Source organism: Haliaeetus albicilla, chromosome 7, assembly GCF_947461875.1.
Source record: "Haliaeetus albicilla chromosome 7, bHalAlb1.1, whole genome shotgun sequence".
NCBI classification, from domain to species: Eukaryota; Metazoa; Chordata; class Aves; order Accipitriformes; family Accipitridae; genus Haliaeetus; species Haliaeetus albicilla.
In genome coordinates, this window is record NC_091489.1 from 888,527 (window position 1) to 914,162 (window position 25,636).

General features: G+C 55.0%; 4 protein-coding genes across 6 annotated transcripts in view; 3 read left to right on the forward strand and 1 right to left on the reverse strand.

Moving 5' to 3' along the window:
- The window catches only part of RAB5C (RAB5C, member RAS oncogene family), a 22,469-nt gene extending 9,079 nt beyond the window's left edge, over positions 1-13,390 (forward strand). The window contains exons 1-6 of one of the 3 annotated variants that reach the window (XM_069786304.1): positions 7,187-7,429; positions 8,181-8,425; positions 9,476-9,627; positions 9,946-10,068; positions 10,864-10,957; positions 11,379-13,390. In XM_069786304.1, the coding sequence (XP_069642405.1) occupies positions 8,260-8,425; positions 9,476-9,627; positions 9,946-10,068; positions 10,864-10,957; positions 11,379-11,494 (651 nt within the window). In that variant the 5' untranslated portion in view covers positions 7,187-7,429; positions 8,181-8,259 and the 3' untranslated portion in view covers positions 11,495-13,390. Of the gene's footprint in view, positions 1-7,186; positions 7,430-8,180; positions 8,426-9,475; positions 9,628-9,945; positions 10,069-10,863; positions 10,958-11,378 lie in introns of those variants that run through there. The other 2 variants (XM_069786303.1, XM_069786302.1) reach the window with 2 other exon arrangements.
- A 1,285-nt stretch (positions 13,391-14,675) lies between these two features.
- Positions 14,676-15,492, reverse strand: HSPB9 (heat shock protein family B (small) member 9). Its single transcript, XM_009917867.2, has one exon. The coding sequence runs from the start codon at positions 15,407-15,409 to the stop codon at positions 14,825-14,827; it is 585 nt and encodes a 194-aa protein (XP_009916169.2). The 5' UTR covers positions 15,410-15,492; the 3' UTR covers positions 14,676-14,824.
- Positions 15,493-16,360: 868 nt separating this feature from the next.
- On the forward strand, positions 16,361-17,267 carry LOC138685919 (heat shock protein 30C-like). The gene has a single exon (XM_069786305.1). It carries the CDS (start codon positions 16,503-16,505, stop codon positions 17,109-17,111), a length of 609 nt encoding a protein of 202 aa, XP_069642406.1. The 5' UTR covers positions 16,361-16,502; the 3' UTR covers positions 17,112-17,267.
- A 912-nt stretch (positions 17,268-18,179) lies between these two features.
- Positions 18,180-25,537, forward strand: KAT2A (lysine acetyltransferase 2A). Its single transcript, XM_069786306.1, has 18 exons — positions 18,180-18,495; positions 19,289-19,412; positions 19,507-19,652; positions 20,050-20,139; positions 20,286-20,467; positions 20,767-20,958; positions 21,060-21,166; positions 21,313-21,420; positions 21,511-21,647; positions 21,786-21,994; positions 22,069-22,195; positions 22,519-22,629; positions 22,708-22,851; positions 23,167-23,281; positions 23,391-23,427; positions 23,623-23,686; positions 23,895-23,979; positions 24,192-25,537. The coding sequence occupies exons 1-18, from the start codon at positions 18,286-18,288 to the stop codon at positions 24,383-24,385; spliced, it is 2,382 nt and encodes a 793-aa protein (XP_069642407.1). The 5' UTR covers positions 18,180-18,285; the 3' UTR covers positions 24,386-25,537.
- The last annotated feature ends 99 nt before the right edge of the window (positions 25,538-25,636 follow it).

Sequence of the window (25,636 nt, forward strand, 5' to 3'; positions counted from 1 at the left end):
CAATTCATCCACCGTTTGTCCATAGCCTTCTTTCCAGGACATTACTGCCAATGAGTTGGCATAGGTTGGTGGTGCACTTCGTAGAAACTTCCGCCACATCGGTTGTGTGCATTGGACTTCATCTGGATCTGTGGGTGACTGCGCATTTTCTGGATCATTATAAATCACCTCCAGCACGGCTAATTCCCTCAGGTACTGGATACCTCTCTCCATGGTGGTCCACTTGCCTTGGTGACATGTAACTTCATCCCTGAAAGGGTATCTTTCCTTTACACCTAACAGAAGTCGCCTCCAGAGGCTGAGGACTTGTGTTTTTCTCCCAATCGCCTTGTCGATACCCCCTTCTCTAGACAGAGATCCCAACTGCTTGGCTTCCTTACCCTCTAATTCCACACTACTAGCCCCATTATCCCAGCATCGGAGCAGCCAGGTAACAATGTGCTCACCTGGGTGGCGGCTGAAATCTTTTCGCATGTCACGCAACTCACTCAGGGATAGAGATCGGGTAATTATTTCAGGTTCTGCCTCTTCCTCCTGTTCTCGCGATGACCCTGGTTCATCTTCATCTCTCACTGAGCGAACTGATTTCTTTGTGTGTTTCTTTTTCTGTACAGGGGCGACTGATACTGGCACAGGTTGGTTCTCTGGTTTAGTGGCAGTATCTGTCACCGGGGTAGGGGCAGCCATGCTACCTGTTGTCGTGGTAGGGGCGGCCACGGTGCATGTTGTCGGGGTTGGGGCGGCCACAGTGCATGTTGTCGGGGTTGGGGCAGCCACGGTACATGTTGTCTTGTTTTCCATCTTTTCCCCCTTTTCCCCCTGGGGGTGCTGCATAGTATCAAGCAGGGTTTGGTAGATACCGGCCAGGGCCCAGCACAGTGTAGTGAGTTGTGTGTCTCTGGGATAGCCACAGCATTTTCCTTTCAAAAATTCTATCACTTCATGAGGGTTCTGCAGTTGTTCGGGAGTGAACTTCCAAGTCACTGGAGGTGAGAAGTTCTCTAGATACCTGCCCACATCCTCCCACACGCCGTGCCACCCATGAATATCCAGCTTTGGGACAGATCTCTGGGTGGTACTCTTAAAGAGCCTCTTTGTAGCCCTAGACAAGACCTGAAACATAGTCAGGAGGCATAGCACTAACAGCACACAGGCTTGCGCATCCCAAGGATATTCAAAATTCTCGAAAACTGTTGTAATTAGTTGGAAAGAGAAAAGGGAGGGGAACGGATGGGGGGAAGTATCCCCCCCTGACTTCCCCATGGGTTGGGTGTAATTACCAATAAAATCCGACAGAAGGTGCCCAAAGTCTGGAAATGATATCACTGCCTCATACAGATAACAGCTTAACCTCATGACCAGTGATGTAATCATTTCACAAGTCGACATTGCCCAGTACAGCAAAATGATAATCCCAATCACTCTCCCAGAGATGAGATACGCAACTACAGGCAATACATAAAGCATATAAGAACTTACAAAACGCCACCATGTAAACAGCTGAATCAACATTGTGACTAACATCTATTTATCTAGTATAAGAAATGCGTCTGACAAATTTGTTTCAACACGCTCTGGCCAGATCTGTCGTTATCTCAACCCTTCGAGCCCCACGTTGGGCGCCAAAAAGGACTGTCGTGGTTTCAGCCCAGCCGGTAACAAAGGACCACGCGGCCGCTCGCTCACTCCTCCCGCCCCCCTCCGGTGGGATGGGGGGAAGACGGAGGAGAGAAAAAAAAAACCAAACCTGGAACCTCGAGGGTTGAGATAAAAGCAGTTTACTGGAACAACACAAAGAAATTGCAACAACAACAACGGTACTAATGAAAAAGTATACAAAAAGAGTGATGCACAGTGCAACTGCTCACCACCCGGGACCCGACGCTCTGCCACTTCCCCCACCGAAAAGAAGAGCCCACCCCCCGGCCCGCTCCCCCTTTTTATACTGAGCATGATGTCACATGGTATGGAATAGCTCCTTGGCCAGTTCAGGTCAGCTGCCCCGGCTATGCCCCCCACCTCCCAGGTTCCTGTAAAAATTAACTCTATCCCAGCTGAACCCAGGACAGTTGGGTCTTCCATCACTTGGGTCTTGTGTGAGTTCACTTGCTATCGTGTCAACACAACTCAGGGTTTGGTGGCCCTGGTTAGAATGTGAGTTCTAGTGTTATCCCTGTTGTCTTCCTGATATGCAGAAGCACTACACCTCAGCCTGGCCTCACTGTCTGTTTCTCTGTTCAGCTATGGTGATCTAATAGGACACTAACTGCAGTTTTAATAGCAATTAGTCATGCTATTCTGCAGAATTAAAACCCCCACTGGATTTGGGCATACAACTGCCTTGTGCTGCCAGTGTGACCAACATGGTAATAACTCTTGTTGCTGATACCTAGTCAGCTGTCTGTGAGTATTAAAAAACTGTAGCTCCAAGGTAGCACCAGTAAGTGTAACATCTTTTCACATCATGAGGTGTTTTTGAGAATTCCTGGTAAAGGATAACCACATAAACCTAGGAAACCCTTCTGAGGGGATGTGTATGGGGTTAAACAGGCTGTAAGGCAGCTTGAGGGAGCTTGAGAACTCCCTTTGACCAAACTATTGCACTTCTTGACTCGGTCATGCAGGCTGTGATATTTGCCTCATCTTCCAGAGAAGTCAGATCAGCTTTGTAGGTTGCAGAAGTGTTCCTGGCTTCATAGTTTCCTAACAGTCTTAGAGCTGACTTGCCTAGTTCAAGCAGATGATACCTAGGAAATGAGATTTAGTCTCAAACTGAGCAGTAAGTAGCTTTCTGTATGTAACAATGTGTTCTGAGTCAATCTGAACTTTGGATGATCTTGTCCAGGTACAGAGCTGTCTGTTCAGATGAGATCTTCAGTGTGGCCACTTGTGCTTGGCACTGAGCAGCAGCCTGTTGGTAGGGCCATGAGGCCCTGAGAAGTAGCAGAAAGTTGGCCTTCCTTGGGATTTCTCCTCTTGGGTTTGTCTTGCTTTGAAGCTTTAAAAAGCTTTAGAGATGACTGAAGGAAGATGGCTCCATTTCACTGTGCTCGGCAACTGTCCTTCATAAGATCAGGCTTCAGCTTGCATTGTGAAGTGATGGAAAGGCCTCCTCTGCAGGCTTGGCCCTGGATTGCCCAGCTGGGGGTAGCTGCATGTTGCACTGTCCTGCTAGCTCAGCTGCGCATAGCATCTGTGCTGGATTGAGTGGTAACTGCAGGGTAGTGGCCTTGAAATCTCTGATATAATTGTTTTTGAAAAGCTGCTTTGAAAAACAGCTGGCTGCTGGGGCTGCTTTGGAGGCCATGGCTCTGCAGATGTCAGGAAACAGATGCATGTGTTAAAAGCATGAAAAGGAGCTGGTGTTACAAATTCTACTGTGCTTGTTCAGGACTGTATCTACCAACAAAAAGTAATTTGACTTTTTGCCTCTAAATTAAAATGAGTGTGCCCAAGTCTTTGGGAGACTTGGTCATGAGACTCTCCAGAGAAGTTGTGACCTTAACTTATGATAGTGTGACAACCATAGTAGTACTTCTGGAACTGCTGCCTTGGCTGATTTAGGTCTGCAAATCTACATTTTAAAGCTGTAGCATAGCTCCTGACAACTGCAATAACTAATTCCCCAATTTAGAGCTGTTGCTGAAGCTCCAGATAATAGCCTTACTGATCAAGAGACTTTGTGGGGGGAAGTGCCTGTTGTCTGTAGAAAGATGAAGTATTAAAACTGATCAGACTTTATGTGGCTGAAGGACTGGGGTCTGTACTTCAAGTCTGTTTCCTTGTTCATCTTGCTGGTAAGAGCTGGATCTACTCCTTCCTCTGCAGTGTGGACCCTACTGCAGTAAGGCTTTGAAGTTTGTTCTTATTAATCATATTAATGTGTTGGAAAATCAGGTTGACACTCCATCCTATGCTAATCTGGGCTAGTGGAGTCTGTGTGTTGTTCTGGCAGGTCCTACACTTGCTGCTAGTCCTGCTCATGGAAGTTGCTTGTGAATCTGGGTCCTAAAGCTGACTTAACAGTTCTGAGTGGGAGCAAGGTAGCACAAGCTTCCTGCTAGTGGTGGCTAGCTGCACATTCAGTGTTAGGTGAAGCAAAACCGCTCAGTAACTTCAGGGCTTTCTTTGCCAAGGAATTCATGTAACGCTGTCAGCTATTTAACAAGATAAATACTTCACTGGGGCTTTTGTCTTTAGTATTTTGATTCTAAGCCAACAAATCCCCAGTGAAATGGCTTCTTGCATAGCTGAGAGCAGAAGCAGCCTTCAGAGTCTGTAACTTCTGGCACCTTAAACTAGCAGCTTTCCTGTGGTAGGGAGTCTTGGGAAGCAATTGTCTCATGCAGGGGTTAACATGGGGATATCATAGTAATGGCCCTGTGGAGATTGAGATTCTTGTACTGGGCTGATTTGTTTGAAACCAGCTCTTGTGTTATTCTTGAGCATCCTAACAGCTCTGGAGAACTACCTTGCTCTTGGGTAGGCTGGGAATACAGCAGTGCTGGCATGCACTTTTTCATTTAGGGCACTCAAATTCTTGAATTCAGTATTCATGGAAGTGTACAAGCCCCTACAACAACTAGTGGCAAACAGGTGAGGTGTTGAGAGGAGCATAAACTGCAAAAATGAGAGACCTAAGAGTTCTTCGTTGTTGGACAGCATCAGGTATTGAAACTTGTCTTTGATCTCAAAACAAAAGAGACTTTTCCAAGAGTTTGCATAAAAAAATTGGTACTTTTTCCTGTAATGCAGAGCTCCTGCAAGCACTTCAGTAAGCAGGAGACGGGTAGGGCAAGCAAACAAACCAGCACGTACCTTTTTATGGATCTTGTGATATCACAAGCTGCTGAGTTTTACTAGTTACAAGAAGCTAGTAGGAAAACGAACATTTCTTAATCTTAATTACACGAGTACCCTATCATACCCTTCCTTCTCATGGTCTTGACTTCTTGGATTAGTATGGCAAGCTGCAACTTCAGCTGCTTTCATTTGTCTGCTCAGTATTGCTGTAGTTATTTTGGTCTGACTGACCCATGGCTCGAGTGTCAGTGCCAGTGTTCTCACAGGGAGCAGGGAGGGGTGTGTGCCCAATGCATTTTGCTGGAAGAGGGGATGAACAGCCTCCCTGAGCATCAGAAATGGCTTTGTACAGCAGGAAGCACTCCCTGTTTCTCAAGCCAGTGTTCACTGATTGGTGTGGGCTGATCTAGTGCAGATCTAGGCTGTGTAGTTAAGCTGCCTGTTACTTCTGCATTCAGCAGAGTAGAGTTCTGTTTGACAGGAATGTAGAAATCCTCAAAGATGTTGGCATTAGCAGAAGGTGCCAAACTGATCCTCTTGCAGTGGAGAGTTCTTGGTGTCTACAGCTTTGGTAGTTCACTTCAATTATTTGGTGGTGTTATGAACATCAGCAGAAGTGCTAAGCTGGTCATCCTGATCTCATGAATGTTCTTAGCCTGAGACCCTTAGTGACATGGCTGTAAATAGGGTCATCTGAACTGCATAAATTCCACCCAAACATCCTGAAAATCTGGCAGCTTCAGGTGGATGTGAAGTCATGTAATCCTGCAGCCAAACTTCAAACCATCTTTAGATGATGATCAAGTTCCCTATAATTAAAACTGGCCAAAGGCTTTAGCTACTTGACTGCTTGCTCTGATCGGTAGTTCTCCATGATGAGTTGGACATACAGACATGCTTGCTTAAATCTGTTTGAGTTCACATAGCACAACCAGATGGCAAAATGAATCAAGATCTGTGAAATACTGGTTACACTAAGACTTGAGGATGTCAACAGGCTCATTTCCTTGTTTTGCTCTGGGGATCACCCCTATCATATTTCAGGAGGTCATAACTCAGTAGGGGCATGATTCACGTGGCGTTTAATGTGCAGAATGTTAGTCTGAAACAGCAACAGAGCTTACATATTGCTGATAGACTGCCCTGGTAAATGAATACAAGGTTAAACAAGCAAAAGCTGTTCCCTTGCAAACTCTGGTTAGAGGAGAAACTCTAAAAGGTGGAAAGTTTCAGGCTGGTAGAGATGTAGAGCTGCTGATGTGCCTTGCAAACCTGGTGATAACCAAGCTGCTCCTGGCCAGATCTGCAAAATGCTGCTTCCTCACTGTCCAGCAAAACAAGTTGCTAATTTGCTTCCTATCAAGCTTTCTCATCCTGTCAAAACAGTGTTTGTCCTTTCTCGGAAGGAGAGGTGGGGGTCCTGACAGTGTTACTAGCCTTTGCAAGGACCCAGCTCTGAATTGCAATTTCTTCACTGACTTAACCCAAGACTGGACAGGCCACTCAAAGCAATGGCTTCTTCACAGCTCAGGCTACTGAAACATCTCACTGCACTGGGAAGTTACTCCTCATGGTGTCTTTCCTACCTGCTAGCTTCAGTGAATGGTACTGGCTTAACAGTAGGCTTCTTACTTGCCTCCTGGTCAAAACAATTTGAGGTTGAATGTCTTTAGGTCAGAGTATGTTCAAGTGCTTTTGTGTTTTGAAAGCTGAAGAAGTTCTCCAGCTGATGACACTAATGGGCTATCCCTCTGGATGATCTCTTGGTCTGAAATGGCTGTAGGTTTCCTGTCAAACTATAGAATTGAGTTTAAACTTGAGTAGCCTCACAGCAGTCACAACTGGACAGGGTTTGCTCTGGAAAGCAGGTATTTAAACTCTTCTTTAGTAAGCCTCTGTACTGAGGCAGGCCTGAGCCTTCTTCACAGGACACACTGCTCCAGTTCAGACCCATTTCAACTGGCTTTAACCTTATTCTTGGGGATCTGCTATTTGCTGGGTAAACGCTGGATGTACTCAGAGCATACGCAGAGTTTCTCTGGGGGTACACTCAGAACAAGGAGAAATTGGCTTTCGGGGGATTTTTTTTTGCAGTTGTCTCTGTCAACAAGAAGCTTGGGTTATGAGAGTTGAAGAGAAAGCGGCAATACTGAGCAGATGCAATCAGTTGTAACATTTATTATTGACAGGAAGTGGGAGTTGTGATGAGTACAGGAAATATGCCTAAATCTGTGTAACTCTGTGCTTTGAAAGTGCTCCTGTTCTCTGCTGCATGCAGCTGAGCTAAATGGTTAGGAAGGCACTGAGACTTCACTTGTGGTTAACTATGGATGTAAACCAGCTTGTCATGCTGTTTGTGCAATGGTTTTGTGTTTCTGCACAGCTCTAGAGGTTTGGTGCTGGGGAGATGTGATGGCAGCTCTGATCATGGGTGATGCTACCTGTTTGTGCCGTTCAGCGTAACTGGATTTGAATAGACTTCTTGGGAAGAATGTGGCCAGTAGCCTAATGACCTGGAATGATGTGGGATAAGGGCATTGAGGCAGCTGGGACAGGGTGTGGGAAGTGGCGAGCATTAGGTGTTGCCTCTGCATTTGGATCATGCTGTTTAGGCTCTTGTTTGGTGGTAAGTATCTGTTTGCAGCAGGGATGGTGAGTAGTAGCTTTCAGTCTCTGAATATGCAGCCTGTACCCAGTGAGTGGCTGCTACCAAATGACTTTGCTCCCTGTGGCAGGCTGCTTGCCTGGCAATTCAAGGGCCTTCCTCAGGACTGCTCTAAGATACAGTATTTAATGGCTTGGTGTGAGTGCCTCTAAACTAAGACTGAATATAGAAACTGCCTTTGAATGCCTTGTGATCTGAAGGACTGACATACAGAACTGTTTCCTGTAATGGCTTATGTGTGGCACTCAAACATCTGTGTATGGCATTGATAGTCTGAAGTTGCTGCCTTGTGAACTCAGGAGTGGAGGAAGGAGCTAAAGGTCAACCTCGGTTACCTCCATGAACTGAGTAATTGTTGTTTTAACAGATGAAGCTCTAATAACACCAATTGGTGTGCTGGCTGTTCTTTACTTGCCTCACCCTAGCAAGGTGTGTGTAACATCCCCACAGTGGAAGTGCTGGAGGGGAGGGAAGCTTGTTTTACCAATATCCCTTCTCCAAGGAGGCTCAGAAGACTTAAGATTCTGCTGAAGGAGCTGCTGATGGACAGAAAGTGCCCAATAGTACTGTGGTGCATGCACTTGATAACTTTCCACTGTGGGAAGGAGTTTACCACCTGCCTGTGCTGATGGTGGCTGCAGATCAAACCCACCCTATAGAACTGGTACAGCTGGTCCATGAGTGTGTCACTAACTCTGACCTCCTCTTCCAGTTGCAACCTGCCTCCAGGTGGATCCCATTGCAGAACCTGCAGCATCCTTAACTCTTGGCAACCCTGCACTTAGGCCACAATGGCAGGTCGAGGTGGAGCTGCTCGACCGAATGGACCAGCTGCTGGAAACAAAATCTGCCAGTTTAAACTTGTTCTCCTGGGAGAGTCAGCAGTGGGGAAGTCCAGCCTTGTTCTGCGCTTTGTGAAGGGGCAGTTCCATGAGTACCAGGAGAGCACGATTGGAGGTGAGTGCCAACTCCAAATTCCTATGGCTAAAATATGCTGGCCTCACTAATGTAGTTGAGGGATAACAGAAATAATAATGGCCATTTCAATCTGGTCTGGGGTTTTTGCTACACAGTCAAGCAGCTAATGCTTTAACTCTTGGTGTACAATTTGTTAGTGTAAGATCAGTGCAGCAGAGAATAATGCTATGGCAACTGTGTGGTCTGCCTCTAAGGCGTCTTCACTTCAAGTGCTTGAATTCTTGCTTCTAATTAGAACTGAGGCCTTCAGCTTGGTTTATAGCCCTTAATTATCTTTTCAGACCATGACCTGGGATTTTGGGGCTGTTTCTAGCATGATACTGTTAACTACTTCCACAGCTCTTTCAGGTCTGGTAGTTCTTTACCTTGAAATCATTAGCATGGTGTTACCAATCAAAGGTCAGTCAGCACCCATGTCTCTGGGCAGTAATATGAGGAGGTGTGTACTGAGAAAAGGCTTGATTTGTCCCTATAGTAACCCATGCAGGGAGTAAGTATAGCTTATGGGCAAGCAGGGCTTAATGCTTTGCTGCAGAGGGCCATGTGGGCACTCTGCTGTTCTGCTCCAACCTGTATCCAAGGCTGGTTGCCTTTATCCTAGTTGTAATGCATGGTATTATGCTCACTGGAACAAGAAAATAACCAGTTACTAAATTGGAGAGTGCAGTATAACTGGGCTGACTTCAGTGGTGCTCTCTAAAGCTAATCCTGACGATGTTGCAGCTGTAGTGTATGATGTGTGAGAGGAGGTGGCTGGGGAGGGACTGGCAGTGCTGCTGTTCCAGTGGCTGTCTGCTGCCTGGGCTCTCAGGGCCATCTTCCTGTTGGCTGCATGGTAGCTCTTGGGTTTCCGTGTGCAAAGACCTTGATACAGCAGAGCTGCAACTTCTACAGCAAGCGGCACCACATTGGCCTCTGTCTGGGGCTTCTGCTCACTCCCATGCAAAAGCAGAACTGCTCCAAGCTCCTGGCTCTTGCTGCAGGGGCTCTCCAGCTGGAGGTAATGCAAATATGCACCTTCTCTTTCAGCTGCCTTCCTAACACAGACAGTCTGTCTGGATGACACAACGGTGAAGTTTGAAATATGGGATACAGCAGGGCAAGAGCGGTATCACAGCCTGGCGCCAATGTATTACCGAGGTGCCCAGGCAGCCATTGTTGTCTACGACATCACTAACACAGTGAGTACTGTGTAGGGCTGTGAGTGTTTGCTGGGGAGGAGGCATCTGTGCTTGCAGCTGATACTTCTCAGTTCCCTGGGAGAGTGTCTGGGTTCAGAGTCCCTGCAGATGCCTGCCTGCAGGTACTGAGTTTCTTGAAAACTGCTAATGGCCTCTTCCTCAGTTCTGACCAAGGCTGTCTAAGCTGATAAAGGATCCTGCTACAAAGTGCTGTAGAGGCAGAACACTTCTTACAGGAAAGACTTGTTCTAATCATATCTTCACTGTGGATTAGTAAGAGGCTGCCCTTCCTGACTGCTGCCTCCTGTTTGCTTCCAGGACACATTTGTACGAGCCAAGAACTGGGTGAAAGAGTTGCAGAGGCAGGCTAGCCCCAATATTGTAATTGCACTAGCAGGAAACAAGGCAGACCTTGCTACCAAGAGAGCTGTGGACTTCCAGGTGAGTGGGAATCCAGATCAGTTGTTACCTGAGCAAGTCAGGAAAGCAGTTTTTTGCTTAAGTGGGGGATATGGTGGCTAAGTGCAAAATGCTTTGAGGGACAGTGGAAGCCAAGATTTATGCTGCTGAGGACCCCAGGATGCCACTTAAAGTGAATTGTAGCCTGCCTTTCCCATGCACTCCTTTCACAGCACTTGTAGCTCTTGTTGGTAACAGTTATGACGAATGTGGAGAATAAGGCCCACAGAGCACAAGCTTCTGTCTTCAGTCTCTTCTGGTGCCTTACTCATCTGGGGCTGTCTTCAGCAGTGTATGAAACAGCATCTTTTAGATACAAGACATGTGAAGAATGATTCCCAGCTTGTTCTCTACTCTTCACAGCTCTTACCTTGTCTAAGGCAGACTTTCAAGGAGAAGCTTTTATCTCAGACCTCTGCACAGGATTGCTTGTGGTGCATTTACAGTGTGTATTACTCTCCCAGCTAACCAAAGTACACGGTGTTGTGCTGCTCGGGACATGCTGTGTCTACATTTGGCTCAAATGGCTCACAAACAGTCTGTGCTGCTGTACCCCAGCTTGGCTGCTGGGACACTAGCCATGCAGTATTGTCAGCAGTGCATGTCTCCCAGCTGTCCTGGCCAGGCAGGGTTAGGGGACTGGGGTAGGAATGTCTGGCCTGGGGTGGGACAGAGTGTTTCTTCAGCGTTTAGTTTGCCAACAAGTCAAGTGTGTGAAGCCTGCTTGGGCCTCCTCTTGGCAGGATGCCTTTACCACTCTAATGTGATTGTTTGTAGGATGCACAAACATATGCAGATGACAACAGCTTGCTCTTCATGGAGACGTCAGCAAAGACAGCGATGAATGTGAATGAAATCTTCATGGCAATAGGTAACAGCTTTTGTACAGAGGGATGGCTGGAGTAGCTCGGAGTACCAGCAGTGCAGCCCACTGGAAACCATGGGAGCTCCCATGTCATCCAGGGCCTGGAGGCTCTTATTGGAGTAGATGACCAGTTTGCTGTACTTTTGTGAACAGTCACTCCCTGAGTGTTTGGAGCCTTTGCCTTGCAAGGCCTGTTCCCTCTCTCCCTTTATCTGGGGTGGTGAGTAAGGATGGAGCAGGGTTGATGACAGCCAGAACTAGGAGTGGGTTGGTTTGCTGTACTTGTGCTGCTAGCAGTGCCTGATCCCAAACACCTTAAGAGGTGTGAGGGCTTGGGCCAGAGCAGAGCTGAGCCCAGCCTGTGGTCTGCAGTGGGGAGGAGGTTGGCCTCTGTAGAGGAGCCTACTAACATCTTGTTTCTTTCTAGCCAAGAAACTGCCAAAAAATGAACCGCAGAATGCTCCTGGTGGCCCAGGTAGGAATCGGGTGGTTGACCTTCAGGAGAGCAGTCAGCCTAGCAGGAGCCAGTGCTGCAGCAATTGAGCAGCCGTTCCCGCCTGATGGAGCCCTCGAATGACGTGACTGGAATCCACGCTAACAATCGCACTTACCGTAGAGCGGCTGCTGCTGGTGGCTGCTGTGATTTCTCCATCCCTTTCTGATCATAGGCTGGAGGGAGTTCTTCCACCTGCACCTTTCTGTACAAATACTAATTCAATTCTAAGTCTTAAGTCACTTTTTTAATATATGAACTTCTGCTCTTCCCTCTTCCTGGTGGTGGTGGATGCATGACCTGGTGTCTGCCCAGCCAGCTCACCCCTTCCTGCGGGTGAGGGCCAGCAGCACCCAGGTCCCACAGTACTGTAGTTCACTATTGGAAACAAAGGGATATTGAGACTAGACAACCTTGTTTAAAATTACCCGTATGTAAAAGCTAAGGCTAATACCAGTACGATATGCCTAGAACAACCACTAAACTGTAGCATTATAGTGACAAACTCTGGCTTTTCAGCCGCTTGTTGACCAAATCAATGATGAGTATTCTGGGTTGGGGCAGAGGGAAGCAAAACTGGTTTCTTCTGTATTTTGTATTGTATGTTTCTTCATGTAACCAATCAGTATCTTGTCAATATAGTACATACAACTAGCTGCCTGTTGTCTTTATTTGTGTTGGACTCTAGCATGCCAACTCTTTTTTTTTTTTCTATCTCCAGTTCTGTCGTAATGCACTAATCCTGTTGCAACTTTTGCAAAGATCTTGTATAGAAAATTGTCCTTTTTTTGATGGTTGTGATGCCACTAATGTTGTTAACCCTACTCTAGTGTGAATACACATGGTTTACTGATGTACAGAGGTGGGGTGGGGAAAACCTTGGATAACTTGTCAGTGAAAACAATATGTATTGCAAAAGCCTGTAATTCCACAAAGTATGAAGGGAGGTATTAAAATGGCTTCCGTTGCCAGACTCTAACTGATGTTGGCTGCTGCCTAGTGCCTAATGCAATGTCTTATGCATACTGGTATTTAAGAGGAACTGTCAACTTAGTCTTCATCACAAACTTCAGTTTTGTGTGATTAAAAAAAAATTTTTATAAACCTATCATAATCAACAATGTTCATGTTTCTTAATCAGCTTGAACCAGACTGGGAGTGGACCAGAACATAACAGTTGTGCTGGAGGCTGAGATGCACTAGGCTGCAGTGGTGTGTATAACACCCAGCTCTTCTGTAGGGAAATGTGGCCTTCCTTTGCTGGGCAGGGAGAAACATGGGCTGCTTGCCCTTGAACCTCAGCCTGAGTCTGGGTTGCGGTGGCTGCTCCTGCAGCAGCCAGCTTCCTTGAGAGACAGGAACTCCTTACCATGATGCTGCAGGTGGTTCAGTAAGCTTGTGGTGTGCTGTGCAGCGGCGTGCAAGGAAGCTTGAGGCAAAAAGTGGGAATTATTCATTGCCTAATACTTCTAGGGAAACTGTCTACAGTGCAAGTTGGGAAGAGGTGAGGGGAGCAGTATGCAGAGGAGCTCAGCTTGACAACTGGAGGGGCTTGGGAATACTGTGCTCAAATATTAATGAAGAAAATGTCTCTGTCCATGGAGGATAATGGCCTTGAAAGATGGTACTTTCCTGTCACTGCTGCATGGACTTTGAGATCCTTACGCCCATGGGTGAGACCTGGAGTCAATATGGAAAACGGAGCATCCCCTTGTAGCTCTACTGCTGGGCCAGCACTGTATGTGCTTGGGAGATCTTGAAGATTGTGATGTGCTGGTGCTTGAACCTGCTGCCTCTCAGCTGCGTGGCTGCTGTGGAAGCTCTGCAAGAGGCACAGCTACAGTCAACTGTTTGACCATCCCTCAGCTGGGCTTGCCCTTGGCTTGCAGTGTTGGGGCTCTGAAAGCTCTGCTGGGTAGCTGCAAATAAAGTTGTCTGTGTGAACAGCCTTGGCTCATGTGGGCTTCATCCTCCGTCCAAGGTCTTGGTGCCTTTTGCTCATGCTGGATTTCCTTAAAAATTCTGGGAGCAGGAAGGGTCTGGAGTGACTCAGTGACTGAGTTCCCAATGCCTGGCTGGAGCACAGGCTGCCTGTGGTATGGGCTCCAGTGGCTTCAAATGGGCTTTGCTCACCTGGTGCTGTGGGTGCTGGTTGTTTCCAGCCCCTGCAAGGGAGCCTGGCTGCTCATCTGCTAGAGGAGCTCAGGACCTCTGTGGGATATCTGAGGTCTCATTTCTTCCAGTGTGGTTTGGACTGGTGCTGCTGGTTTGGACATGTTGGAGAAAGGCTTCCGCAATCCGAAATCTGATCAATCTTGTGAAACAATGTGAGGTGCTGTTGCCATCTGCTGGCTTCTTTTCCTTGGTTCCTGGTCGGCAGGGCTTCATTTCTGGCTCCTTCCAGGACTCTGGGTCTCTGAAGGAGCCTGTGATGCCCTAAGGGGTGTCTTACTGCTGCCTGAGCATGTGCAAATATGCTCAGCACATATTTGTGCATGTGCTGCTCTGCTGGCTGTAAGGGACTCTAGCAGGGCTGGGGACCTGTTGCTGGCTGCAGAGGTGTGCAGCACAGCTCTGCAGAGCAGAGCCTCCTTGCTGCCAGCACTCTGCTGCCACAGGGAAGGGCTGTCCAAGCTTGGAGCAGCTTTAGCACAAATAGGTGTGCCTGCCTTCATACCTGCTGCCTGCCCAGGCCTGAGCATGGGTGTTTATGGTGGTTGCACACAGTACCTGGAGATGGGCTTTGCCATCCCCGCTGCTGGGATATCAGAGGGGGCTCCAGCAGCCCCCTTCTGAGCTGTGTGGGGAGAAAAGAGTGGCTACAACAGGGGCACCCTACACCTAGCCAGACCATCCAGCATGGTGGTCTTGCCATTCAGTGGCATTGGCTGGGGAGGGAGGGGCTGTGGAGCTGGTTGAGATGCTGGCAGTAGCATGAGGAGGGAGTGAAGGCAACCTGCCTGCTCCCTGGGAGAGCTGCCTCTGCTCAGGTACAGGTGAGTGGGGCTGCCCTTCCCTGCTGGGGCCCTTCCTGCCTCCCCCCACCCTGAGCAGCACCATGCTCATAGATCCCATCCCTTTCCTCCCTTTGGGTCCACTGTTGGCCCCATTTTGTGCTGCCCTGAGGCACCAAGAAAAGTTCTTCCTCTGTGCATCCAGCTCCTCTGGCATCAAGAGCTGAGACCAGAGCCCAGCCACCCCATCAATCAACACCAAGAGAGCACAAGCAGGTTCTATGCAAAAGTATTTTTATTGGATACAAAAACATTCCAGTATAGTGAAAAAAATGACATCATTGCTGATGGAGCTTGTCTGGGCTAAAACCCGAGACTTGCTGCTGTCTGCTCCGGTCCTGCCGCGGGCCATCTGTTCCCCTCCCATTACACCTGGGCTTTGTTGGTGGCTCCATCCTCGGAGGCTGGTCCAGGCTGTGGGGCTGCAGGGCTGACCTGGATGGGCACGTTCCTCTCTGGAGCAGCCGGCAGGGCCAGCCTGGGGGCTTCGATGCGGAGCTGCCCTTCCTTGGACAGGGAGCATGTCAGCGCCTCGGCATCCACCTCTTCGGGCACGTCCCACTCGCGCTTCAGCACCTCGTACTTGTAGGAGAAGGAGCCCTTCTCATCGACGTTCTGCGTCTCCTTCTGCCCCACCAGCACCACCTTCCTGCCCACCACCTTCACCGACAGCTGCTCCGGTGCAAAGTTCTTCACGTCCTGGCAGACGGAGAAGCCTTCCCCGGAGCCCTGGGTCAGGGCTGCGCTGGTGCTCGGGGCTCGCTCCAAGGCAGTGGCTCCGTGGCTGCTCAGGAGCTGCTCGAAGCTGCTCATGAATTCCCGAGCTTTCTCCATCTCCTGCTGCAGCTCAGTGAAGATGGTCTCAGCGTGCGGCCAGAGGGTCCTCACTGTGCCCAGCCGGGAGGCCAGGGAGCTGGAGGCGAATGGTGCGAGATGCATTCGGCAAAGCATCGCTGCTGCTGCTGCTGCTGTTGTTGCTGGTGCTGCTGCTGCTGGTGGCTCTCAGGCTGGGAGCGCTCTGCCCCGGCTCTGCTGCCCGTGGCTTTTATTCCTGTTCCTGGGAGGAGTGGCCTCAACCCGCACATCACGTCATCCTTGGGAGAAGAGCTCAGCTCTTTCCAGCCTGTTCCAGCTCATTCTTGTTACTCACTCATGAGGTGAGGCACCTCTTACGTCGTGCCCAGCATACCTTCGCCCTTAGTCTTGCAGCTCTGCTCTCCTGGCTTATAATTAGCAGCATCACCTCAGCCTCTGAGCGGGATGCCTGAGCTGCCCCTGCCAAAAATCTGTGGCCTTTCTACTTCCCAGGCAGGGAGCAGGGCTGGGCTCCTCTCCTCCCTGCCTTCCCCCCCTTGTCTGTGTCCCCCCCCCCAACCTGCAGGCAGGAGAGCCTCTCTGCCTCCCACCCCATTTGCAGGACCCTCAGCTGCCCGCGGGGGACATCAGGGTGAGAGCAGAAACCAGCCCATGGGCCCCCTCCCCAGGCGAAGTGCACAGGCGGGGTGCTGAGGGGCCGGGACAGGACGGCGGGTGGCCCCCGGGGAGGGAGGGGGCCTAGAAAGTGCGAGAGGCTTCTGGCAGCAGGTGACGTAGGGACGCGTTGCTTTAGGGGTGGGACTGTGCCTGTGCCAGCCAAAGTGACGCGGTCCCGGCACAGTGTAACCTATGCTCTGCCAAGCCCCCCAGTGCAGGGGCCGTGGGAAGGGCTTTGCTCGCCCCCCCAGCCAGTGGTCCTGCAGGCGTTGCTGCATCACGGTGGCTCTGCAGAAACCCGAGCTCCCAGCGGTGACTGCAGCTCCCTATTTGTGGCGTGTGACTCGTCCCCAGAAGCAGGCGCTGCTATTTTGGCTGGCAGATAATCAGCCTCTCAAAAATAGGCGATGGCTCTAGGAAGGTGCGTGGGGAGAGAGCGTTCTGGAAGGGGCACACCCCTGGGCAGAGGAGGATAAAACCCTCCGCTCCCCAGCCCCAGCCCAGCACTGCTCCAGCCTCTTGCACAGAGCCGAGCCGCAGCACACGCCGGGAGCACACACCAGGAGCAGAGATGCTTTGCCGCCTGCACTTCATGCCGCCTGCGTCCAGCTCGCTGTTCCCGTGGCTGGGACCTGTCCGCACCCTCTGGCCGCATCCAAGCACCCTCTTCGCCGAGCTGGAGCGAGAGCTGCGGCTGGAGATGGAGAGAGCTCGGGAGTTCATGAGCAGCTTCGAGCAGTTCCTGAGCAGCGGGAGCAGCCCCAGCCGGATCGGCATTGCCGCGGAGCGAGCCCCGAGCACCAGCGCAGCCCTGACCCAGGGCTCCGGGGAAGGCTTCTCCGTCTGCCAGGACGTGAAGGACTTTGCGCCCGAGCAGCTGTCGGTGAAGGTGGTGGGCAGGAAGGTGGTGCTGGTGGGGCAGAAGGAGACGCAGAGCACGGACGAGAAGGGCTCCTTCTCCTACAAGTACGAGGTGCTGAAGCGGGAGTGGGACGTGCCCGAAGAGGTGGATGCCGAGGCGCTGACATGCTCCCTGTCCAAGGAAGGGCAGCTCCGCATCGAAGCCCCCAGGCTGGCCCTGCCGGCTGCTCCGGAGAGGAATGTGCCCATCCAGATGGGGCCAGCAGTGGCACAGCTGGCAGCCAGCACCGACGACGGAGCCGAGCGTGCCAAGGCGTGATGGGGAGCGGCGTGGGGCTGGGCTGAGCCCGGCTGCCGGGGCAGCTGCTGGCCACAGAGCGGGACCGCACTGGGGACTGCGTGACGGCCCGGTGGGGGGGTCTCTGCCCAAAACATGTAGCTTTTTTTGATATGTAATAAATATTCCTGACTTTTATTTGTGCAGTGTCTGTGTTTGCTGGTCTTGCCTGGCCCCGTGCTTTGTGACGCTCCCGGCTGTGCCCACGCAGCAGGACGGCAGCCCAGGGAGCTGGGCTGTGCTGGCACAGGGCACGTCCCTGGCACCTCTCCCCAGTCCTGCCTTTGCAGGGAGGTTGGTTGAAGCGCTCCAGCACATGCACAACGCTGAGCACCGCCGGGGAGCGGCCCTGAGCATCCCCCAGGGCAGCCCTCGGGCACCCGAATCTTCGGGATGGTGCTGGGACGCTCCCGTGCGATGCCCGCTCGGCCACGAGCCGTGTCGTGACAGCATCACCCGTGCCGTGACATCATCCCCCGTTACCGTGCCCCCCCCCCGCCCGTTGCTGGCACTTTCCAGGCGCTGCCCGCTCCTTCGCTACCCAGCCTGCCGCCAAGCCACGCCCCCTCCGCCGCGTGAGACTGAAACGGGCGGGGACTCCCATAAATGGGCAGGCGGGGGCGGTCCACTTTATATGTAGGGGCGGGGGCGGGGCCACACTCCATATTGGGTGGAGGAGGCGGGGCGCAGCGGCGTGGCTGCACACTCCCCGTGTTTACAGGGAGGAGGCGGGGCGCGGGAGGTGGAGGGGCGAGGCCTCACCCCACATTTGGCGGAGAAGGCGGGTCCGCGCTCCATATTTGGAGGAGGGTGCTGGGCGCGGAACGCGCCGTGTAGCGCCAAGCACCGTCGAACCGGGCACGGTACCGGTTACCGGAGCGGGGACACCACCGGGCAGTGATGGGTCCGCGCCGCCGGCACCGCCTCGGGAGGGGGTCTCGGGGTGGTTGGTCCCCGTCAGGTCCGGACCTCCATCCTCCCTGGCCGGCTCAGGTCTCCCGCAGCCCCGGGAGGGGCTCCGCTCCCTCCCGGGGCTGCGGGAGGCCTGAACCGGCCCCGGTATCACCGGACCCACCCGGCTCCCCGCAACGGACTACCGATCCCGGCGTGCTCGGCGCGCAGGCGCAGTGAGCGCGGAGCGCACGCCGGGCCCGGCATGGCGGAGCCGGAGGCCGCGCAGCCCGGGCGGCCCCCGCCGGGCCCGGGGACGGCGACGGGGAGCGGGGCGGCGGGAGGAGCGGGGTCGAGCGATCCGGCGCGACCCGGGCTGAGCCAGCAACAGCGGGCGAGCCAGCGCAAGGCGCAGGTGCGGGGGTTCCCCCGCGGCAAGAAGCTGGAGAAGCTGGGGGTCTTCTCGGCCTGCAAGGTGGGCTGGACCGGTACCGGGCAGGACCGGCGGGGGGGGGTGTTGCATGGGCAAGGGGTGCGGGGGGGGGGGGGGGTGCAAGGCCGTGCGTGGGTGGGGGATGCAGGAAGGGGTGCTGAGCCATGCAGGGGGTGCAGGAGGGGATGCAAGGACATGCATGGGCAGGGGATGCAGGACGGGGGTGCAGGAGGGGGAGTGTGCAAGGACACGCATGGGTGGGGGATGCAGGGGCGGGGGTGCAAGGACATTTATGGGCAGGGGATGGAGGAGGAGCATGTAGGGGGTGCAGCAGACTGGTGCAAGGACATGCATGGGCAGGAGGTTGCAGAAGGGGGGTGCAGGGGGTGCAGAAGGAGGATGCAAGGACATGCATGGACAGGGGATGCAGGAGCAGGGTGCTGAGCTGTGCAGGAGGGGGTGCAAGGACATGCATGGGCAGGGAATACAGAAGCGGGGTGCTAGGCTGTGCAGGGGGTGCAGGAAGGAGGTGCTCGGCCGTACATGGCTGCGGGGTGCAGGAGGAGGGTGCTGAGCTGTGCAAGGGAGATGCAATGACATCCGTGGGCAGGGGGTGCAGATCCTGGGGCTGCACACAGGGGAAATGTGGGAGAGTGTTAGGGTGCTGGGTCATGCAGGGTGGGTGCTGAGGAAATCTGGGATGGATAAATAGGGATGGGTGGGACAGGTGGAAGAGACTTTGCAGGGGGAGTTGTTTGGCTGGAGAAGGTGGCAGCCTTGGCACGAGGCAGTGCCTGGGCTGCTGCGTGACAGCTTCTCCTGTCCCTCGTCCCAGGCCAATGATGCCTGCAAGTGCAATGGCTGGAAGAACCCCAACCCTCCCACCGCCCCTCGCATGGACCTGCAGCAGCCGGTGACCAACCTGAGCGAGCCCTGCCGGAGCTGCAGCCATGCACTGGGTAACCCCCCCACAGGGTGCCTGGGACCCCCATGGGGAAGGGGAGCGGTGCTGACCCCCACCCTGGTCTCACTGCGGCTTTCTCTCCACCACAGCGGACCACGTGTCCCACCTGGAGAATGTCTCAGAGGAGGAGATCAACCGGCTGCTGGGCATGGTGGTGGACGTGGAAAACCTCTTTATGTCGGTGCACAAGGAGGAGGACACGGACACCAAGCAGGTGTATTTCTACCTGTTCAAGGTGCGTCTGGGGCTGGGCACGTCTCACTGCCCCACTCACGGTGGGGCTGGTGCAGGGGTCCCCAGCATTGCTGGGGAGCTGGGGCTGCTATCCTGCTGCTTGTCCTCTGCCTGCTCTGCTGAGAGCTGTGCTCTGTCTGTGGCTGTGAGCCACCCCACCAGCCCAGCTAGAGACCTGAAATGCTGACCCTGTCCTGGGAGTGACTGCTCTCTGGGCCTTGAATTCCCCTGGGAGGAAGGTTTCCAGGGAAGAAACGGGTGTGCTCCAAGGTGGACCCTGGCACCTTCCCGGCTGTATGAATCAGTGCAGCCCTGCAGCACCGTTCTGCCACTTCCACCGCTCGTGGTGTGTCTGGTTCTTGGGACTTCAGTAACTGTGTCTGACGGTGTCTTCACAGCTCCTGCGGAAATGCATCCTGCAGATGAGCCAGCCTGTGGTCGAGGGGTCCCTGGGGAGCCCCCCCTTTGAGAAACCAAACATTGAGCAGGTGAGGCTGTTGTCAGGCTCACGCATTGCACTGATGACTTGTCCTGTGTTTTGCTGCTCTTGCATGGTCCCCTCCCTCTTGGGGGGCAGCACTGAAGGGTCTGGTGCAGCACCTGGCACCCCTCCACCTCCCCTTCCTCCGCCCAGGGAGTCCTCAACTTCGTCCAGTACAAGTTCAGCCACTTGCCACCCAAGGAGCGGCAGACCATGTACGAACTCTCCAAGATGTTCCTGCTCTGCCTCAACTACTGGAAGCTGGAGACGCCCTCCCAGTTTCGGCAGCGCTCCCAGAATGACGATGTGGCCACCTACAAGGTCAACTACACAAGGTGAGGGTGGGAGGGGGTCTGAGCCAGCCAGCCTGGGGGTCTGCCTGCTCCTCCCACCCCTGCGTGGGGCTGAGCCCTGACTCCCAGGGTCTTCACCTCTCCCCAGCTCTCCAGGGTTGTTGGTCCGTTAGGAGGGCAGGCATCCAGTGGGGAGACTGTTCCAAATAACGTCAGCTGTGACCTGCCCAGATGCCTGCTCTTCTGGTCCCTGCTTCCAGCAGTGTAGTCCCAGGAGGGGTGCGGATGCTCTGGGGTTGCTGGTCCCAGCTCTGTCACTGGAGCGCGTTCTTGTCTCCTAGGTGGCTGTGCTACTGCCATGTGCCACAAAGCTGCGACAGCCTTCCCCGCTACGAGACCACCCACGTCTTCGGGCGCAGTCTCCTGAAGTCCATCTTCACAGTCACCCGCCGGCAGCTGCTGGAGAAGTTCCGGGTGGAGAAGGACAAGCTGGTGCCAGAAAAGCGGACGCTGATCCTCACCCACTTCCCCAAGTAGGTGCCTGATGCGGGGATGGCTGCTGTGCCGCTGGGGAGGCTCTCCTCCTTCAGGGCACTCGCACACTGAGTGTGGCCGACGTGCTGCTCCCTGCCAGGTTCCTGTCCATGCTGGAGGAGGAGATCTACGGCGAGAACTCTCCCATCTGGGAGGCTGATTTCACCGTGCCAGCTGCAGAGGGTGCCCAGCTGGTGTCTCGCCCAGGTATCTCGGAGAGCAGCCCCCCCAGCTCGGGGGCTGTAGGATAAAGGACCGAGGTGCGGGTGAGCCTTGGCTGGTGGCAGTGGCTGGGCTGCCGCAGTGTGGTGAGCTGCTTTCTGGCAGTCACGGGCATCGTTGGTCTCTTCCAGCCGCGGTCAGCACCGTCGCCGTGCCCACCACTCCGCTCTTCAGCAAGAAGCTCAGCAACAGCAGCTCTGCAGTGAGCATGGATGCCAGCACCCCGGAGCCCCTGCCAGGTAGGGCTGGCGTGAGCCTGGCACCGGGGGAGCTGGGACCTTCCTTGGTCCCTCCTGGCGCTGGATGTGCTGCTCTGCTCCGGTCCCCAGGGGAGAAGCGGAAGCTGCCTGAGAGCCTGACACTGGAAGATGCCAAGCGGATCCGTGTCATGGGAGACATCCCCATGGAGCTGGTGAACGAGGTCATGCTGACCATCACGGACCCCGCTGCCATGCTGGGCCCTGAGGTACGGAGTTGGGGGCACTGAGGTGGCACCGGTGCTTGCCAGGGCCCACAGAGCTGCTTTCCTGGTGTGCCAGGGCCTGGCTGGTCTCCCCCTGCGGAGAGTGTGCCGTGGCCAGTGAAAGCCCCTGTGCCCCCCCAGACCAGCCTGCTGTCGGCAAATGCGGCACGGGACGAGACGGCCCGGCTGGAGGAGCGCCGCGGCATCATCGAGTTCCACGTCATCGGCAACTCGCTCTCGCAGAAGTCCAACAAGAAGATCCTGATGTGGCTGGTGGGCTTGCAGAATGTCTTCTCGCACCAGCTGCCCCGCATGCCCAAGGAGTACATCACCCGCCTCGTCTTTGACCCGTGCGTGGCTTGGGGAGTGCAGGGGGGGCTGGTACAGGGTACTCCCGTCTCACCCTCAGCCTCGCTGCCCGCAGGAAGCACAAGACCCTGGCACTGATCAAGGACGGCCGAGTGATCGGGGGGATCTGCTTCCGCATGTTCCCCACCCAGGGCTTCACGGAGATCGTCTTCTGCGCTGTCACATCCAACGAGCAAGTGAAGGTGAGAGTGGGGAGGTGGGTGGTGGGCACGGCACGGGGGTCCCTGGCAGCGCAGTGCAGTGGCTGCAGGGTGGGGAGGAGTGGGGCAGTGGGTGGGGGCTGTGGGGGGAAGGATGGTCTTGCTGTAGCTGGTAGAGCCTGGGGGTGTCCCAGCCCCTGGGGTAGCCAGACCCGCTCAGCACTGGCCAGCCCTGAGTGGCAGCGATTGCTCAGGAACGTCTTCCAGCTGCCCGTGTCCGTGGGTGGGAGGGGGCCATGTGTCCCATCTGACTTGGGCTGCCTGGGGGGGTACGGGGGGTCCCTGTCTCACGGCGGCTCCCCCAGGGCTATGGGACACACCTGATGAACCACCTGAAGGAGTACCACATCAAGCACAACATCCTCTACTTCCTCACCTATGCGGACGAGTATGCCATCGGCTACTTCAAGAAGCAGGTGGGCTGCTTCCCCCGGGGTGGTTCCCCTCAGCCCTCCTGCCCGCCAGCCCCCTCCCACCTGCCCTTTCCCTCCTAGGGCTTTTCCAAGGACATCAAGGTCCCCAAGAGCCGCTACCTGGGCTACATCAAGGACTACGAGGGGGCAACCCTGATGGAGTGTGAGCTGAACCCCCGCATCCCCTACACCGAGCTCTCCCACATCATCAAGAAGCAGAAGGAGGTACGTCCTGCGGGCAGGCGGGTGCTGCCAGGATCTGCCTGCTCAGGCCCCTGCCAGCTGCCTCCCAAAGGCAGGGGAGAGGGGTGGGGATGTGCCGGCCCTTGGGAACCGGCCCTTGAATCTCCCCTGGGAGCAGGGTCGAGAGGGGAGGGACACTGCGGTGGTGTTTACGGTGGCTGGGCTTGGCTCCAGCCCTGGGCAGCGGGCGCAGCCGGTGCTCTGGGCCCATGGGGTCCCACGTCATGGTTTGGCTCCCTGGAGCATCCTGCAGTCCCTGCTCACCTCCCCGCTTCCAACCTCCCCTTCCTGCTGCAGATCATCAAGAAGCTGATTGAGAGGAAGCAGGCGCAGATCCGCAAGGTCTACCCTGGCCTGACCTGCTTCAAGGAGGGTGTGCGGCAGATCCCCATCGAGAGCGTCCCCGGCATCCGTGAGTCTGGCCAGCTTCTGGTGGGGAGGGGCTGTCTGGCAGGAGGGCTCTATCCTCCCTTGCCTGCTGGTGTGGGGCAGACATGGTGATGTTGACCCTTGTCTTCCAGGAGAAACGGGATGGAAACCACTGGGGAAGGAGAAGGGGTGAGTGCTGTGCAGAGGGAGTGGGTGTCCTGCAGCAGCCGGGCTGCGGGGGCTCGGCTTGGGCTGCTCCTCGCTCCTGGCACTGCCCCGGTGCCACCCCGGCCGTGGCCTGGTGCTGGGTTGGGGAGGTGGGAGTGCCGGGATGGAGAGAGGCTGCCCGCCCTCGGGCTGATGGGCGCTGGTTTTGTCCTGCAGAAAAGAGCTGAAGGATCCGGACCAGCTCTACAACACCCTGAAGAACCTCCTGGCCCAGATCAAGGTGCGGCAGGAGGGGATCCTGCGCTCCGGGGTACCTGTATCCCCGACAGCCCTCGGAGCTGCTTCCCCCGGGATAGGCTGTCCTGGGCTCTGCCCTTGGGGGGCAGGTGGGGTGACCCAGGCACATGGGGAGCGGGACCCCCCTGTGCTGCGGCATGCAGGGGCTGCGTGTACTCGCTGTTGTAACCTGCCCCCTGCCCTCTCCCCAGACCCACCCCAGCGCGTGGCCTTTCATGGAGCCAGTGAAGAAGTCGGAGGCGCCAGACTACTATGAAATCATCCGCTTCCCCATCGGTAGGTGGTTGTGCCTGGAACCCCAGTGCAGAATGGTGGAGGGAGGGCTGAAGACCCCCTGTCGTGGAGTCTGGGCTAGGGAGTCATGGGGTGCTGAGAGCCCCAGGACAGTCTAGAAGAGAGAGGGGTGAGTCAGGACCCTCAGTTGGTGTCCAGCTCTGTGGCTGGGGGGGCACAGAGGCCTGGGGAACCTGACCCTTCCCCACCCCCAGACCTGAAGACCATGACCGAGCGCCTGAAGAACCGCTACTACGTCACCAAGAAGCTGTTCATTGCCGACCTGCAGCGCATCATCACCAACTGCCGCGAGTACAACCCGCCTGACAGTGACTACTGCAAGTGTGCCAACACCCTGGAGAAGTTCTTCTACTTCAAGCTCAAGGAGGGGGGGCTCATCGACAAGTAGGGGAGCTGGCCTCGACCCGCCTTGGCCACTGGCCCCCCCATGAGAGGGACAGGGCTGCCTGTGGGCCCCAGCCCCGCTCCGTGGGCAGGGGTTACTGGAGGGTTTGTTGGTGCTGAGCAGCCTGGGGAAGCTGGGCCTTCCCTTGGGGGGGCCAGCAAGGTGGTGTAGGGGGTGCCTGGTGCTTTTATCCTGAGCTGGTGGCTGCCTCGCCTGGGGGTGTGTGAGCAGCAGGGCTGGAGCCGCCTCATCGGGATCTGCCTGGGGCAGGGGCAGCAGCAGTGCTGAGTTCCTGCCTCTCCCTGGGGGGCTGGGACCCCCCTCCCCAGCCCCACACCCACGCTTCCCTCCTCCCCAGGGTCGTGCCTTCTGCCCTGGCTCTCTGCGACAGGGCAGAGGCACACAAAAGTGCTTTGGTTTTCTGCTTCCGTCCACGCACAGGCAGCTCCTGCCCCTCTTGTTGAATGTACAGCAGGGTTCAACCCTGCCCGCCCTGGGCTGCGGGCAATGATGCTGCGCGTGGTCTAGGGTTCTGCTGTGAGGGGGTGCTCTGCCCCCACACCCCCCCCAGCTCCTGCTGCCTCTATCAGCTCTTCCCTCCCCCTGGGGGGGGCAGGTCAGCCCCCAGCCCTGCCTGTTCCCCAGGCAGGGTCCCAGCTGCAGTCTGTACAGTGCTCCCTGCCTGCTCCTGCTGCCAGCCAGGGCTGCCCCTCGCCTGGCCAGGAGTGGTGAGGGTTGGTAGCCCTGCCTGCTGGGTCAGTGGCCTGCCCGGTGCTGCACTGGCCTCTGCTCCCCCAGCTGGGAGCCAGCTTCTGCCCCTGGGTGTGGGGTCGGCTCCTGCTTGCCTCCCCCCCTTGCTGCCCCCTCCTTGCACCTCACGGGCCATATTCCCCCTGTGCCTACTTGGGTGCTGGGCTAGGGAGTGCCTGACCCCAGCATTGACTTGTCCCCCACCCTCGCTTGGTCCCCTGCTGCCTTGACCCCCCTCCCAGTGCTGTCATCGCTGTGTGGGCGCTGGTGATGCTCTGTGGCTCACTGGCCTCGCCAGGGTGGGACCAGCCCCCTCCACCCCTTCCCTGCCACCCATTCCACTTGACGGTTGTTCTGTTTGTTCGTTTGTTTGTTTTTTAAAATAAAAGTCCTTGTGCAGACCCAGGTGCATCCTTGAGCCTGGTCCTGCAGCACGAGCGGGTGGGGTGCTCGAGGGGGTGGTATTTGAGCTGGGGAGGGGGACAGGAGCAGCTCAGGGTGGGG